The sequence below is a fragment of the Martes martes genome (assembly GCF_963455335.1).
Source record: "Martes martes genome assembly, chromosome: 1".
Taxonomy (NCBI): domain Eukaryota; kingdom Metazoa; phylum Chordata; class Mammalia; order Carnivora; family Mustelidae; genus Martes; species Martes martes.
Genome location: NC_137888.1, coordinates 52,419,365 through 52,438,197, shown reverse-complemented (window position 1 = coordinate 52,438,197; position 18,833 = coordinate 52,419,365). Strand labels below are relative to the sequence as shown.

At 36.4% G+C, this 18,833-nt stretch overlaps 1 protein-coding gene across 1 annotated transcript in view; it reads left to right on the top strand.

The window, feature by feature from the left end:
• The window catches only part of CBLB (Cbl proto-oncogene B), a 217,454-nt gene that overhangs the window by 191,222 nt on the left and 7,399 nt on the right, over positions 1 to 18,833 (top strand). Inside the window, exon 18 of the mRNA XM_080827029.1 lies at positions 4,181 to 4,300. Within this exon, the coding sequence (XP_080683155.1) occupies positions 4,181 to 4,300 (120 nt within the window). The remainder of the gene's footprint in view (positions 1 to 4,180; positions 4,301 to 18,833) is intronic.

Sequence of the window (18,833 nt, the reverse complement as noted above, 5' to 3'; positions counted from 1 at the left end):
ACAAAATACACAACATATCCAGCAGCCCTCATTGAACCTTGCTTCCACTATTTTTCTAACCTGGAATCTCTTTGGAATTCCTTATCCAATCTTCAAGTCACAATTCAACTCGAAAAGCTAAAACACTTGACTTGATTACAGTTAAATGAATATTTTCCAGTTCCATCCAGAAATGCAATGTCATAAGTAAAATAGGATATTTAGGTCATTAGCAAGAGTTACTGAAGAGGATTTGGATGGTTGTGTTAACTCTGACCTTTATGAACCACCATCACCATGTGGCTACCAAGGGAGCTCCTGCCATTTGAAGGTTGCACTCAGAGTTCAGACCCAAGGAGGAGTGAGGTGAGGTCCAGTGCTCAGCTGGCATGGAGACCACTGTGGTGAGATGTTGAAGGACTGACTGGCTAGAGCAGTGGTGGGTTCTCAGATTGTAGTCTGCAAACCAGCCCCATCAGTGTCACGGGGGGATTTACCTGAGATTACAATTCTTAAGCTCCACAGAGCACTTACTGAATCAGAAATTCTGGGAGTAGGGCCCAGCAATCGTCACACAAGCCTTCTGGGGGACTGTGAGGCATGCTCGTTTTTGAGAAATACGGAGTTGGGGTATTCATGGTGGGGGGCAGCTGGGGTGGTAAAGGGAGTTTATACCTGACTGCAGAAACCACACTGGATTAAAAGAACTGCAATGCTTAATGAGCAAGACGACCTTGGAGATATATATATGGGGGTTGTCTCTAGTTACAGTATCTGTGAAGGAAGGGCTAGATTTCCTCAGTGTTTCCTCTGAAGGGCAGACCAGTGAGAAGGATGATTAAGAATAAAAATGTCATTGTAATTTCCTAAAGTAAGAATTCTTAAACATTTTTTTAAAGAATTATTGTGTCAGAGGAGTGGTGACTTCTCTAACACTGGAGGATTTAATCAGTGGGCGGATCACTACCTAGTAGGGATTTTATGAATGCAAGTTAAAGAGTGAGGGCCACAGAGAGGAAGGAATTTTGTTTCATCTAAATACTCTTCAGACCCCTCTAACAATTAGATCCTGCTTTAATTTTTTTTTTTTTTAATTTGGAGGATAACAGATAAATCTTCCAAATGGTTTTTGGACAGCCCTATGGGAAAGATGCTGCTGTTTTAACTGTCCAATTTTATTTGCCTCTTTTTCTACACTTGAGTAAATATTTGGGAAGTGTTTCAGATAATGGGGAATAAAAAAGGAATTAAGAAAAACATTCAACAGTGCCGCCTCCTATAACCATCTGATAGGTTTCCTTCTTACACAGCATAATTTCAATCAATACGTATTTTCCCACTTCTTTTATAGTGAGCAAACCTTTCCTTCCAGTCTTTCCTTAGATTTTTATAATCTCTAAACTAAGTATTAAAATTTCAATTTAGCATTACCATACTGTAAATCACAGGCAATAGTACTTTACTTTTTAGAACAGATTAATCCCATCGTGTTTATTCACTCATTTCTCGAACATTTATTACTATGTAAATGGTGCATTGGCTATGGTATTTTCAATTTGTATGTTTTAATTCTAACTGTGGATATAACATTTTACTTTAATTAGTTTTTGAAGAACTTATTTTTAAAAACTTGATTGCTTTTCAAATTTTCTTTATCAGGAGACGGTGGTTATTGTACTGTTTGTAGTAATTGGGTTGTGTATCTTTTCCCATCGAAGCATGAACACTTTCAACTTTACAGCTTGCCCTAGAAGCCCAGTATGCCCTATACCTGACCAGTAGCAAACTTAGCATGAAGGAAGACACATATGGTAGTGAGACAGAACTGAACTAAGTATTTTGCTATTTATGGTAATATTTTTTGTGTACCTAGTGACTTTTAAAGTAAAATAGTTTAATGGAGCAATATCCTACAACTATATATTTTGTAGTCTATTTATGACCCTGCAGTATATCAGGAATCTAATGTTTAGTCTTAAATGCACGATTGGTAACAGCATAAGCATATTTGACAAACCTTTAAATTTACCCCTAAAGAAAATTTTTTAAAGTGTGTTATTGTAATAGGCAATCTTTCCTCAGACCTAATGTTATATCAGTGATGCTTAAAATGCACGATAATGGAGGGTAGGTTTTATTGAATATTCAAATCTAAATCTTTGGGGAAATTTCTAAACTTGGGCAGACATCACCATACCTAGTTCCAAATACTTTACTCTTCCAAATCAAAAGATTAACATTTGTTGCATGGGATTTGATTTATCTTCTCATTGCTTCCTAAAATGTTTCAGCAAAATTAATGAGGCTGAACCATTGACTCTTCAAATTCCAAAAGTACAAAATCTAACACTAATTTTAAGCTTGAATTTAATGAAAGCAAGTTAAGTAACCTTACTTAGGTCAGAAAGTCTCCAGCAAACCTAGGGATAATTACTGTACTCAAAATGGGGAAAGTAATAATCAAAGATTTCAACTCTTGACTTAGGCCATCTAGTTAAAAATTAGTATAAATATGTGTTCATTTTCTTCTTAAATAATCAAATTCTTATGTATTCTTAATGATAAACTTCAAGGGACGTTAAAACAATGAAATAGGGATGCCTGGGTGGCTCAGTGGGTTAAGTCTCTGCCTTCAGCTCAGGTCATGATCTCAGGGTCCTGGGATCGAGTCCCGAATCAGGCTCTCTGCTCAGCAGGGAGCCTGCTTTCCCCTCTCTCTCTGCCTGCCTCTCTGCCTACTTGTGATCTCTCTCTCTCTCTGTCAAGTAAATAAATAAATTTTAAAAAAAAATGAAATATAATTGGATCCTTAATATTTACAATCTTAACCTTATGTTAGCAATTCAGATTTCACTGATTTTGAATTTATGAAAAATATAAATTGGTTTTGGTTTATTTTGATAGTTAAAAGCAAATATTTATAATGTTTAGGCTACTTGCCAAGCAGTGTGCTCGGTACTCTGTGTCAGGGGATATAATTCAAACATGACGAATAACATAACACTCCTTCTTACTATACCTCTGGAGATACTGGCAAACATAAAAGAAAGTAACATGAGAGAAGAAAACAGAGGAGCCAGAGGTAGAAGTGATGGCTAAATAAATTACCAGTGAACCAGACATTGCAGAGGTGATGTGTGTGTACTCAGAAATGAAACCAGTTCTGTGGATTTAAATCCATAGACTACTAATTTTAAACCAGTTAGATTTATTGTCCTAACAATTTAATATGGTACCACTGACAAAATTTATTTTTCTGCCTTTGGTTCCAGTTAATAAATGTCATTAAAAGTAACAAAATAATTTTTAATTTGTGTCTAATTTATAATTTGCACTATTGCAGAAGCCCCCACTCTGATTACCAAGGTGGTTAAAAATATCACTTTTTACTGTATATGCAAAGCTTAATGTTACTAATAGCACAATTTTTAACAATTGAGTCTACTCTCCAGTGACCCAGTTAAAAATGACTTTTAGCATAAGAAGCCCAATGTAGTAGTAGTTTAAAAGGCACTTTGTATATACAGGAGATTTCACACACATGGATTCATTTAATCCTCACAAATCCCAAATGTCAGGTTCATTTTACAGATTATGCCTAACACTTAGAGATTAACTGATTTGATAATGATTCTTACAGGCAAAATTAAAAACATTTTTTCCTTTTAAATTTGCAAGTTTCCTTAAAAAAAAAAAAATTATTTGAGGAAGAGAGAGCAAGAGCAGGAGGAAGGGCAGAGGGAGAAGCAGACTCCCCACTGAGCAGGGAACCAGACTCAGGGCTGTGTCCCAGGACCCTTGTGGCTTCATGCAAGGACCCCAGGATCCTGACCTGAGCTGAATGCAGATGCTTATCTGACTGAGCCACCCAGGTGGCCCTACTTTGCAACAGTTTCTATTCATAGTACAGGACAGAATGGAACAGAAAATAAGAATTCAAAGCATCTTTTATCACCAAGAATTTTATAATTAATATCTGAAAAATATATAATTAGTACTTTGTATTGTCTAGGAATAAATGGGAAGAGCCTATCTGAGCAAGTAATGAATAAGTTAGAAAATAGGATTAGAAGATGGTTAGTATCAGTCATGAAATTCTTGTTCTAATTTATTTTCAAAACCTTTACTCTTTCTAGAATTTTTTCTTCACCCACTTCGTAGAGATAATCATTTTAATTTGAAAATTATCTTTACTTTTAAGATCCCTTTTTTGATCCAGCAAGTGGCCAAGTTCCTTTGCCTCCTGCTAGGAGATTGCCAGGTGAAAATGTCAAATCCAACAGAACGTCGCAGGACTATGATCAGCTTCCTTCCTCTTCAGGTGAGTTGGTTAATAATAGTAATAATGCTTCCTTAATGTTCATATAGTGCTCTTTGCTTTTCAGAGCACCTTTTTATTCATTGTATAATTTAACAAGCACTGCCAGCCTAAAAGAAGTATTTTTATCACTTTACAATTTGCTTTAAAGCTTGTATGATGAGAGGAATGCCTACAAAACTGCCTCATGAAATAGGAAAAAAAAGATACCTTCATATTTTCTTTGTTCACTCAGTAAAGCACATATTCTGATTCAGAATCTATTCATTCTTTGACTTTTGTTTTGCCTTACCAGATAGGAGAAGTGGGAAAAATCTCTTTGTGCATCAAAATGCTGCATTCTCTTATTTTTTGACTAAAGGAAGAAATCTCTAGAATTACTATCAGCATGAAAGTATTAATTTTCAAAGGGCTGTGCCACAGTGCTCCACTGGCCACTATTAAGTAGAATGGGGGAGGAGAAGGTTCCATTTTCGTAAATACCAGTCCTGCTCCTGGCCATTGATACTGAAATGCTGCTGCTGTGCTTCTTGGGGAGGCCTTCCCCTACACCGTAGCTCAAATGGTTCCCTAGACCTTACGCAGTCATTTTCTGTATGGATCTTGTGCTTTTTCTTCAGTGCACCTGTCACTACCCAATGCCATTCATTTGTTTGCTTGATTTGTTATTTGTCTATCTTCTTTGCTAGAATATTAATGCTTTGAAGATAGGAGTCTTGCTTGCTTCACTGCTATGTCCCCATATGTTCACAAGAGTACCCAGCGCATGATTGTTGCATAGGTGGATAGCTGGGGAGTGGATTGGTAGAAGGAAAGGAGAGTAGCAGATGTGTGTTATGCTGAACACACAGTTTTCTTTGTTGAAGTACCGTTGACACAATGTTACATTAGTTTCAGGTGTACAACATAGTGATTTGATGACTCCATGCCTTATGGTATGCTCACCATACCTACCCTCTGTCACCATTCAGTGTCCTTACAATACCACTGACTATATTCCCTGTGTTATACCTGTTATCCTTGTGACTTACTGATTCCATAACTGGAAGCCACACACCTTTACCAGTTTTGCCCATCCCCCTACACCCCTCCCCTCTAGAAACCATCAGTTTGTTCTCTGTGGGTTTGTTTCTGCTTTTAGGGTTTTTTTGTTCATTTGTTTTTCTTGTAGATTCCTCATATAAGTGAAATCAGATACATCTGTCTTTTTCTGACTTATTTCACTTAGCATAATAGTGTTTAAGTCCATCCATGTTGTCACAAATGGCAAGATAGCATTCTTTTTTATGGCTTTATGGCTGAGAAATATTCTGTGTATATACACACAGACACACATGCATGCATACACACACACACACACACACACACACACACATATTTACCCATTCATTGATCAGTGGACGCTTGTGTTGCTTCCACACCTGGGCTATTATAGATAATGCTGCTGCAAAAAACATAGGGGTGCATTTTCAATTTAGTGCTTTTGTTTTCTTTGGGCAAATAACAATGGTGGAATTACTGGATCATATGGTACTTCTATTTTTAACCTCCAGACTGTTTTCCCCAATGGCTGTACCAGTTTACATTCCCACCAACAGTGCTGGAGGGCTTCTTTTTGCACATCCTCACCAACACTTGTTGTTCTTTCTCTTTTTGATTCTAGCCATTCTGACTGGTGCAAGGTGATCTCATTGTGGTTTTGACTTGTATTTCCCTGGCAGTTAGTGATGTTGAGCATTTTTTCATTTGTCCGTTGCCCATCTTTATGTCTTCTTTGAAAAAATGCATTCAGGTCCTCTGCCTCTTGTGGGTTATCTGGGGGGAGGGGTGTTGAGTTGTAGAAGTTCTTATATATTTGGAACATTAACCTCTAATAAAATACATCATTTGCAAATAGCTTCTCCCATTCAGTATGTTAACTTTTGGGGGGTTTTTTGATGGTTTCTTTCATGGTGCAAAAGCTTTTTATTTCAGTGTAGTCCCAATCATTTATTTGAGGAGACCTAGCTAGAAAAATTTTGCTAGACTGATGTTAGAGAAATTACTGCCTAAGTTTTCTAGGAGTTTTATGGTTTCAGGTCACACAGTTAGATCTTTAATCCATTTTGAGTTTCTTTTTGTGTATCATGTAAGAAAATGGTTCAGTTTCAGTCTTTTGCAGCTGTCCAGTTTTCCCAACATCATTTGTTAAAGAGACTGTCTTTTTCACATTGTATATTCTTGCATTTGTTGTAGATTAATTGACCATATAACCATGGCTTTACTTCTGGGCTCTCGATTCTGTTCCATTGACCTTTGTGTCTAATTTTGTGCCACTCCATAGTGTTTTGATTACTGCAGCTTTGTAGTATATCTTTAATCTAGGATTGCGATACCTCCAGTTACATTTTTCTTTTTCGGGATTGCTTTGGCTATTTGTGGTCTTCTGTGGTTCCATACACATTTTAGTACTGTCTCTTCTAGTTCTGTGAAAAATGCTTTGTGTATTTTGATAGAGATTGCATTGAATCTATAGATTGCTTTCGGTAGTATGAGATTTTAATTCTACCAATCCATGAGCATGAAATATTTTTCCATTTGCTTGTATCATCTTCAGTTTCTTTCACCAGTGTCTTGCGCTTTTCAAAGTACAGATTTTTCATTTCTTCCTTGGTTAAATTTATTCCTAGATATTTTGTTCTTTTTGGTGCAGTTGTAAATGAGATTTTCTTAATTTCTTTCTCTGCTACTTCATTATTAGTATATAGAAATGCCACTGATTTCTGTGGATTAATTTTGTATTCTGCAATTCTACTGAATTCACTTATTCACTTAGCAGTGTTTTGGTAGAATCTTTAGAGTTTTCTGTACATGGTATCATGTCATCTGCAAATCGTGACAGTTTTTCTCTGATTGCTGTGGCTAAGACTATGTTGAATAAAAGTGGCAAGAGTGGATATCCTTGTCTTCCTCTTGGTATTAGGGGAAAAGCTCAGTTTTTCACTGTTGTGTATGATGTTAGCTGTGTATTCTTCACATATGGCCTTGATTATGTTGAGATATGTTCCCTTTAACCCCATTTTGTTGAGAGTTTTTATCCTGAGCAGATGCTGAATCTTGTCCAGTGCTTTTTTGTGTATCTATTAAGATTTTTATCTTGTTCTGTTGTGGTATATCATGCTGATTGATTTGCAAAAATGGAAGCATCCCTGCATCTCTAGGATAAATTCCACTTGATCATGGTGAATTATCCTTTTAATTTTTTTTTGAATGTGGTTTACTGATATTTTGAAGATTCTGGCATCTATGTTTATCAAGGATAATGACCTGTAATTTTCTTTTCTTATGGTGTCTTTGTCTTGGTGGTTTTGCAATCAGGGTAATGATGGTCTTCCAGAATGTATTTGGAAGCTTCACTTTTTTTTTTTTTTTTTAATAGTTTGAGGAGAACAGGTATTAACTCTTCTTTAAATATTTGGTGGAACTCACCTGTGAATCCATCTGGTCCTGGATTTTTGTTGGGAGGTTTTTGATTATCAGTTCAATTTCATTACTAGTAATTGATCTATTCAGATTTTCTATTTCATTCTAATTTAGTTTCAGAAGATCTGGTGTTTCTAGAAATTTATCCATTTCTTCTAGTTTGTCCACTATGTGACAATATAAATTTTTGGCATATAATTTTTGGCATATAATTTTTTTGTAATAGTTTCTTAAAATCAAACTTTGTACTCTGTGGCTTCAGTTGTTACTTCTATTTTGTTTCTGATTTTATTGTGTTTTTATTTCTTGATGATCCAGCTAAAAGTTTATCAATTTTGTCTGTTTTTTTCAAAGAACCAGCTCTTGGTTTCATTGATCTTTTACAATGTTTTTTTAGTCTCTAGTTCATTTATTTCTTCTCTGGTCATTTTCGTTTCCTACTTGTACTAACTTGGGTTCTGTTTCTCTTCTTTTTCCAGCTCTTTTACATTTAAGTTTAGGTTATTTATTGAGATTTCTGTTGTTTCTTGAGATAGGTCCGTATCACTATAAATTTCACTTTAGAACTGCTTCTCTATATCCCAAAGATGTTAGAATATTATGTTTTCATTTTCATGTTTCCATGTATTATTTTATTTCGCCGTTGATTTATTGACCCATTTTGTTTGGTAGCACGTTGTTTAGCCTCCATGTGATTGTACTTTTTCTAGTTTTTCTCTTCTGGTGATTGATTTCTAGTTTCATAACATGTAGGTTTGAAAAGATGTAGGATATGATTTCATTCTTATTAAATTTGAGATTTGTTTTGTGGCCTAACATGTGATCTATTCTTGAGAATGTTCCATTTGCACTTAAAATGAATATGTCTTACTGTTTTTGCATGGAATGGTCTGTATATCTCTGAAGTCCATCCGGTTTGATGTGTTGTTCAAAGACATTATTTCCTTACTAATTTTCTGCTTTGTTAATCTATCCATTGATGTAAGTGGAGTGTCAGTGTCTCATACTATTACTGTAGCACCATCAGTCGTACTCCCTTCATATCTATCTCTCTTTGCCGTATGTACTTAGGTGTACTTAGGTGTTTCAGTGTTGCTGGTATAGATAATTAAAACCATTAAATCTTCCTGTTGGACTGACCCCTTTATCATTATGTAGTGCCCTTCTTTGTCTTATGTTACAGTCATTATTTAAAGTCCATTTTGTCTGATAAGTTACTATCCTAGCTTTTTTTTTTTTCATCTCCATTCTTAGGAATATTTTTTTCCATCCTTCACTTTTGGGCCATATGTGTCTTTAGATCTGAAGCAGGTCTCATGTAGTTACCATATAGATAAGTCTCGTTTTTTATCCATTTTGCTGTCCCATGTCTTTGATTGGATTATTTAGACCATTTACTTTAATTATTGATAGGTATGTGCATTTTGCCATTTCGTTAATTGGTTTTATGTTCTTCTTTCCTTTCTCTCGTTACTTGTGATTGATGACTTTCTGTAGTATTATGCTTAGCTTTCTTTCCCTTTATTTTTTGTGCATCTATTACAGGTTTTGGGTTTATAGTAACATCCTAAGTATATACCAGTCTATAGTAAGTTGATGGTCATTTAAGTTTGAACCTATGCTAAAAAAGCATTCTTACTCCCCCCTCCAAATTTTATGTATATACTTTATTCATAATTTTATTCTAATTCTGACCTTTTATTAAAGGAGTTCCTTTGATATTTCTTGTAATGCTGGTTTAGTGCTGATAAATTTCTTTAACTTTTGTTTGTCTGGGAAATTCTATCTTTAATCCTGAATGACAGCCTTTCTGGGTAGAGTATTCTTGGTTGTAGGTCTTTTTCCTTTCAGTACCTTGGATATATCATGCCACTCCTATCTGGCCTGCAAAGTTTCTGCTGAGAGATAAGCCTTGTGGGGTTTCCCTGGTATATAACTTTTTGCTTCTTTCTTGATGCTTTTAAAATTCTCTTTAACCTTTGACATTTTAACTATTACATGTCATAGTGTGGACCTCCATGGGTTCAACTTGTTCAGAACTCCCTGTGCTTTCTGAATGTGGAGGTTAGGGACGTTTTCAGCTATTTCCTAAGTGTGTTTTTCTGTCTCTCTTCTCCCTGTGTTTGCTTGATGTTGTTCAAGAGATCCTTTAACCTATCCTCATTTTTAAAATTCTTTTTCCTTTTAGCTGTTCAGCTTGGGTGCTTTCCATTACCCTGTCTTCCAGACCCATTTTTCTACATCTGCTAAACTATTATGAATCTCCTCTAGTGTATTTTTCATTTCAATTATTGTATTATTCAGCTCTTGTTGGTTCTTTTTTATATTTTTCATCTCTTCAATGAAGTTCTAAGTTCGTCCTCTCTTCTCTGCAGCCCGGTGATCATTTTTATGATGACCTTAAACTCTAAAGCAATATGGCTGATAATCTACATTTCATTTAGTTCTTTTCCTCAGGTTTTGTCTTGTTCCGTCACTTGGAGCATGTTCCTCTGTCTTGTCATTTTGGTTGATTTCTGTGCCTGTGAATTAGGTAGAACCACAACTTCTCCTAAACTTGAATGAACACTCTTATGTGTAGTCCTCTCTTGTATAGACTGTGTACCTGTGGATTTGGCTAGCTGCAGGCTGAAGTGTGCATGGGCCAGGGTGATCCTAGGGCTCTCCAAGCAGAGAATGCCCTGGCAGGACAGCTGAAGTGGGTGCAAGCCAGGGTGTCACAGGGTGTTCAGTGCAGACATGCCCTGAAGGGCTGGCTGGAGCTGAAGCCAACACAGGGTGCAGAGGCCCAGGATACCCCGCTCAGCAGGTGCCCTAGCAGGGCATCTGGAACCAAGATGGGCATGGGCTGGGGATTCCTAAGGTGCTCCATATTGGGGGATGCCCTAGCAAACCATCTGAAGCTGAAGTGGTCTGGGAAGTGTTCCTGGGTTCTCTGCACCTGTGTCCCCTCAGTGCAACAGTTGGAGCCGCAGCAAGTGCCAACCAGGGTGCACCACTCTGGGGCTGCCTTAGTGGGACATTGAGGGCAGGTGTGGGCTAGGGCCCTCAGGCTCAGTGAGGTGATAGTCCAGTCAAGGTGCCTGGACCCCACTCCCATCCGCTCAATCAAGGTGGAGGGGGAATAGAAATTGTTTAGTCACCAGCCTCTCCAACCTGGAGAGAGTTTTAGCAGCTCTCCCTTTGTTTGGCAGGGCTCTAGGTCTAGTCCCTTTATATTCTAGTTGCTTTTTTAAAAGAGGCTTAAACCACAGCTGTGTTTCTGTGCTCTAGGGCAGACAGATCTGCTCATGGTCCCTCAAAACCATCCCTCCACACAGCAGCTGGCAGCATCAGGGGTGGGGGTTTCCTTTATGACCGTGTCTCCGTCTCTCTTGCTCTTCTGTCTGTGATCTCTTTTGTTGTTTATAAGCTGGTCAGTCAGCCTGCAGTTCTTCAGAGGAATTGCTTTATAAATAGCTTCAGAATTGATGTGTGCATGGAGGAGGTGAGTTCAGGGTCTTCCTACATTGTCATTTTGCACCAGAACTGAACACACCTATTTTTCGAGCAATATTTTTGCCTCATAATTGTAAACCTCAGAGGTTTTTCCTATGTAGATTCTTGTCCTCTTTCAAAAAGATTTGTTGATAATGACAGCCATCCATTCTGTAATGTCTGAATCAAAGTAATTCATGAGTTGCTTTGGGAATTATGAACACAGTAGTTCTTATGTACTTGATGACATGTAAGCCCCTCTATGGTTTTACATGTTCTAACATTTAAAGAGATCTCAGAAAAGTATAGAAAATTCTATTAACCTGTTCAAATTTTGGTCCCTGCTGTCTTGCCTATTTACTTTTAGTCCTTCCAGGATGTCGAATATATCCCTGGGCAACCACTGAAACACTGTAGTTCCAATTGAAAGGGTAGAATTCCAGATAGATGAAAAAATGTGGAACTCAAGAAGGAGTGACATTATCTGATAGCCTCTACATAAGAGAAGGAAGCAAATCCCTTTAAGGAAGCAACATTAAACTATAACTTCGAGGAAAGTACCATGACTGATTTAAAATAATCTATTCACTGCCACCAACTCTAGATTAAAAGAAACATACATTCAAGTTTCTTGAAGAGTTGTGGCCAAAAGGCTGTATTTACACAGCTTTTTTACAGTTTTGCTCCATAATATGTAGGTGTTGTAGAGCCCAGAGGAACATCATTCACATATGATTTCAAATGGTAGGAATTCTGATTAGCATTACACTAGAAATTTCATGGAAGAACTTTCGAGTCACAACCTTGTTGAAATATCCCCAAATAGGCATTTGCCAGAGGCCTGAACTGGCTTTTACTTGAGTGATAAAATTGTCTTGATTATTACTCTGAGGGCCTCAGCTAGCTGTAACATCAAATATTTCAACCTACTCCCTGAACTCTCTTTACAAACACAGTGGAACCACAGAAAATAAGATACTTTTTTCCATCAAGATACTTGCTGACGTGCTGCTTACAGGACTAACAGGCTGCCCACTGGTCTGTTTCACACCAGCAGAGGGGCTGGGCTTGTCCTTCGGATTAAGTCTATTAAAAACTGGAGACGGGGTGCCATGTGCTTTTAGGATTCTAAAAGTCCTTATTTTGCATGACGTGTTCTTATTAAGGTCTTTTTAAGATGACCTTTAAGGATTCTGGTATAAGTGCTGTATCTTACAAATTCAATTTCTCTTGTCTTTTATGATGTTCTAAATGAATGATAGTGATTTATATAGGTTTTCTGTGAAAAAGAATATTTTAAAAAATTCAAAAATATTTTTTCATTGTCTTAAAAATATTTCCTTATCTTACCTAAGAAGAATGTATGCATGCATGTCTAGATATACCAACAACCTTCCAAATATTTTATTCCTCCCCCAAAAATAAAATACTCTTAGATGTAACAATTGATATTTAATGATATGAATGTCACAGCAGTTAATCAGAAATAAGTGGATTTTTTTAAAAAGTGGATTTTACTAGACTCTTGTTACATTCACATATACCTTTATTGGGGGCGAACTTTTTTTTGCTAATAATTTCATTTCTTCACATGGGGATATTAGTCACATGGGGTTCGTGTCTACACCAGCTACATGTGAGTTTCTATAAATTTTCTGGTTTGCTTTTCTCTTGTTTTAAGATATAATGTGCTATGGTGTGAATACATTCTTTAAAAATCCAGAGAATCCAACTTGTAATAGAATAACAGTCATAATGAAGTGCTTGTGCTCATGCGGATGAAGTGCTGCATTACCTCATGGGAAGATTTTTCATGTTTTGGGTATTTAGAAGGCAGTTCAAGGTAACGCTAAAAAAACACCTAGAATTTTAGCACATGACTTACATTAAATGTGTCTGTAACTGGTAAAATATCTTTATTACCAAATACACTGACAAAATAAAGGAGGTCCCATCACAAAAGGAATTAATTCCAATACAGTGCTTTTTACTAGCTTAAAGGAAAAGTAATGGAATATTGAATGAATTTTATATTAAGATCAAATATTCTATAGAGATCTCTGTAGAGATCTTCTGTCGATCCATAGATATATTCTTAAGATCTCAGTTGAAAACATGGCTTCACTTCACTCAAGGGTTGGAATTGTGTATGGTCATTAGTGATAAGATGTTTTAAGATAAATTGTGTTTATAACATTTTGTTTTGTGTCTCCACAAAGGAAAATGCAGTATTAGAGATTTTAACCACAGTTCAACTACCTGAGATGTCTTTTACACACAGCTGTAGTTTTCAAACCACACTATCTGGAGTCTTTTTTCTTACAAATTTAATAGTAATATAGTTCTATTATAAACATTTTCTGGATGTATTACAAAATTGTGTAACTTTAGCCTTAACTATCATAATTATCTACCACTATGTATGCAAAGATTTTTTGATTTGTAAGTTAGTAAAAACTGTATTAAAACATGTCCTTATAAAATCAGTGTATCTGTACTAATAGCAATTGAAGTTTTTGGCATAAATGTGTTCTAGAATTGATCCAACTTCCAGTAGAATAACAGAGTCATAATGATGTATTTAAAATTTCTTTTAATGCCTTGATCAGTTAAATTTATATTTTAATTCTGATAGTTATAGTTGAAAAAAATCAATAATCTGAGTCTTGATGTCTGTCCTCAAATATTATCCACGAAGTAGTAAGTAACTCAAGAAAGACTTGATGTCTGTCTCAAATATCCATGAAGTAGTGAGTAACTCTAAATAACTTAGAGATGATGTCTCAGATTGTACATATATTTGTTAGGCAGTTACTGTGGGCCAAATATTAAGCTAAGAATTTTCAATATAGACATATAGATTAGATAGAGATAATTTAATATATATAACTATGTAATTATGTATGTGTATATATATATCATTTATTGGATATATTGAGTAGTTTATATAAATAGACATAATTTTATTCCTCCCAATGAATCTGAAATAATATTAATGTCAGTTTATAGAGGAAGAAAGTAAATTACCCAGGGTCTCACAGCTAGTAAGTATCCATGTAATAGGATATGTATGAATTCTGTGTTTTATCAGTAAGCTATGTGTGCATTTTTGTTGTTGTTAGCAAAGCTTGTTGTTATCCTGCCAGTAGCTAAGCCAAAATTAAGTCTAAAAAAATCACACATGCATATAACAATTATTGTTACACTGAGTTTGGAGATGCCTAATGATAAAGTCTGATAGAAGCAAAGAAATAGTAATAATGACAGAGGGATGGAAGAGAGTATTAGAAGTGGTAGTGGAGATTTCAAAACCTGGATTCTAGTCATTTTTCTCGGGATCTTAGATAGCTACCCCCTATATGCTTTCTATTCTTTTTATATGAGCAGAATCATTCTATTTCTCCAAATTAGATCTTTGAACAGCTTAGACCTGTAAAGCTAGCAGAGGGGATCTGAAACTATTTTTTTTCTAATTATGAAAGTAGTACATGCACATTAAAGAATGAAATGCAAAAACAAAGAGAAGTCACTTCTAACCTGTCATCAGTCAGGAACATTGTTGCCATGTTGGCGTACTTCCTTCTAATGTTTGTCTGTGTACATATTCACAATGGTGATCATACTAAGTAAGTCAATCCTGATCATACTCAGTAAGTCAATCCTATCTCAGTTCCATTTAACATAGTGTTATAAGTATCTCACCACATCATTAAACTTTGAAATAAGTGTCATTTTAAATTATTGTATGATAGTCCATCATTTTTATGAGCTGTCCCAGACTAATATTTTAGAAGTGTAATAGAAACTCTAACTTTATTTGCAAAAACATTAATGAATCAAGTGCCTCTGCTTTGGTCTAGAAATACAGAAACTTGGTGTTATAGCTATTGTTAAATAAGGCTTAATATAAAAAAATAGGAAATGGATTTGTCAATGTGATGACATTTGCTTATTAGACACAGCTTTCAAAATATGGACTTAAAAAACCACCAAAGTTTAGACAATGAAGGGAATAATAAGGACTTCTTGGAGAGAAATAGTTGGTAGTCCCTGAAGTAGAAGTGCCATCAACCCTGAGGAATGTGACCGACAGCAGCGTAGCTGGCCTTTCGTTTGCTTTTTTAATCATAATCTGCCCAAGGACCCTTTTAGACCTTTCTTTTTTCCTAATCACTCCTGCTCTCCTGCAACAATGACAGTTTAATACCACAGATATACTATTTCTGTGCATCCTTTCAGCATCTAAGACCTTTTCTTGTCCCTCAAGGACCAATTTTCGCCCTCCTGGGGACACTGCCCTCATTTAGAATGCATGACCTGGAGTAATCATTTAAGGTATTATTCTAACGATGTGTTCATCAGGATAATTCCCATGCCATCCAGGACTTTTCTCAATGTCACTTTGCTCTTTTATATGCTCAGAAAATGAAAATTGAATCAGGATTTAACCCTAAACCACCACTTCTCAAATTTTTCAGCCCAGGGAGTTAACTCTGAATCAATATCCTGATTGTCCACTTTTGGTTAAAGCCCAGTGTCATTCCAAGTCTGTTTTATCTTAAAAACTTATGCAAATTTTATATTTTCCTCCTTGGTAATTCTGTAATCCTTGAGTAAAATTGGTGCTTCAAGAAGGTGTACTATTTATATCATATGGCTCCGTGTATTCTTGCACTTATTTTTATATCATTGCCATTGCTCAAAAATATGATGAGCATGGGCAGCATGGAATAAACACAGGTATCCTTAAGAAGATATTGAAAGGACATTTATTAGGGTACAAAAATTCCCATAGAGTTGGTAAGATTCACAGTAATCCCAATGTACTCCAAAAGTATAATAAATTTTGGGGAACTATAAGATAGTTTCATCTTCTGTTTCATTGCTCCTTTTTATTACTTACCCATTCTAAAGGGCAAAAGGACCTGGTGTTTCTTTCAGACATTGTGGAAAAAAAAAAAAAAAAAAAAAGCTGGAAGGTGCTTTGGGAAGTGATATGTAGAAAGAAGGATTAGTTTTAAGCAGTTTGCTCTAATGATGAGCATGAAGATGATCTGTTCTCCAACCTCCCCCCTTTTTTTAATTAAAAATAGGATCCTTCAAGAGAGAGGAAGAGAATCTTATGCAAGCTCCACACCCAACATAGAGTCAGATGCAGGGCTCGATCTCACAACCCTGAGATCATGACCTGAGCTAAAATCAAGAGTTGAATGTTGAACCAACTGAGCCACCAAGGCACCCTTATCCTCCCTTTTTAAAAAGTTTCGACTCTTAGTTCAGGTTGTAACAGATATTTCTTTTTAAGATGTTGCTTAAAAGCTTTCTATGGAATTAGCACTCACAAGAAATTCCATGTTTTTTCCTCTTCCACACTTCTGACATTACTGTTTGTAGTAATTGCTGTTCATGGCATTTAAGTATAGCAGTTATCATAGGTGAGAATTCATTGCCCTTTATTTTTAATGTTCAATATATGTGAAGAGACCATTACATTAATTAATTTGCATAGTACCTCAATGTGAAGGGCTGAATAAAATCTCTAAAAATGAGATAGGAAAGTAGATTTAGAGAGTGAAAATTGTGCAAATAAATGGTTTGACTCAAAGTCACTCAAAATCTTAGTTGCCGAAGTAAAATGTACCTAACCAATCCCATCTCTCTGTGATGTTCCTTGTCTACATCCAGAAGAGTCTCAATTGTAGCTGTTAATTACCTGGTGTGGAGCTACTATATCCAATTAAAACAACTGAACAAAAAATTAAGATATGCCAAACTGAATAAATATTCATCAGTAAGTAGAAATTTATAGCAAGTGGCCAAAGTTTTAGCAGATTCCATTTTATTCCTATTTGTAGGCTCAAATATGTGATACAATTAAACTCCCAAGTATTTGTAAGATTCTGAAGAGAGGCCAGTACTCTTTTGAGGAAACAAATTTTGAAGACTAGGATTAAATGAGCTGGGATATGTGACTTGGAGTTCAAGAGAAAATACCTATTAGGAAAATAAATCTTTGCTTTAGGAAGGTTTGTTTGTTTTTTTGGTTTTTGGGGGTTTTTTTTAATGAAAAGGCTTCAAAATCTATCATGATTCTTTACGGAGGTTGTTTGAATCACTTTCCATGGTTAATATTTCAAATATATTTTGTGTGCAAAAAATAATAATAACAGTTTCAGGATCAGAGATACCTTCACTACTCTAGAGTTGATTTAATCATCAGGTCTGTGTATGTGTTCTTCCTTGCTCTCTTAGGTTTCCTAAATTATGTTTACTAATTTTTTTCAAGAAAAGAATAATCATCTGCAACTTCCATTGCCAGTATTAATTATAGCAGCCTTATATAACATATGGGTTTCTTGGGGTTTTTCCTGGTGAAAGGTGCCTTGTTTTAGTGTCATCTACCAGGATCCAAAAATACATATGTTTAGGGTAACAGAAGATAGTAGAGTACGTAGATCCTGAGCTCACCTCCTCCCAAAGACATACTAGGCCTGCAACTACGTATAGAGCAACTCCGAGAATGACCTGAAGATTAGTAAAACAACTTTTCCACATTATGAAGGGTAGAAGGGGCAGAGATGCAATATGGCTGGGAACCAAACCCCTGACACAGCAACCCAAAAGCAGGAGGGATATCATAGGTACAGAGGTCCTCCCTGAGGAGTAAGCAGTTCAAGTCCCACACTGGGTACCCCCAAAACCTTAGGGATCTGTGTCAAGAATACTTGTGAGCATAAGGAATAACACAGAAGACTTTGGGAGAAGGAGAGGAGAAGTGAGTTGGGGGAAATCGGAGGGGGAGACAAACCATGAGAGACTGTGGACTCTGAGAAACAAACAGAGTTTGGGGAGGGGCAGTGAACCTGATGGTGGGTATTATGGAGGGCACATATTGCATGGAGCACTGGGTGTGGTGCATAAACAATGAATCTTGGAACACTGAAAAAAATTAATTTAATTTTTTAAAAAAATGAAACCCTAAAATGTCTTTGAAAATCAGTGGAGCTTCACTCCAGGAGAGCCAGAGGGCCATGAGGAAATCAAGACTTCACTCTTCTCTTAAAGGGCTTGTACATAAACTTACTCCAAGAGCCAGAACACAGGCAGCAGTTTGAAAAGCACGAGGGCCATTAGTGAAGATTTATTGATTATTTTAGGGTGTGTGCAGGAGGGGCAGACATCTGTAGAAACTTTTCTCCTGGAATGGAAGAGTTGGCAGACACCATTTTCCTTGCCCTCCTTTAGCCTAGCTAGCCCAATGCTGGTGGCCACCAGTTTGGATCCTCTCTATCTACTTTGCTAGCACTTCTCACCCCACTCTGGCATTCCCTGTGGACCCAGCCTGCCCTGCTCTACAGACGTCCCCCTGAAGTGGTTCCTACACTGCCTAGAGGGCATCCCCACACACACAGCTCACACATGAAATACCTGTGAAGCACCTGGTTCTGATGAGCAGGGGAGATTGTACTTCTGGGCAGTCGTCTATAAGAGGCTACTACCTTCAACCCCGGAGATGTAACTGACCTACTGAATACACAGAAATAAACACAGAGACAAAATTAGGAGACAGAGGAAGAACAAGGTAAAACCTCAGGGT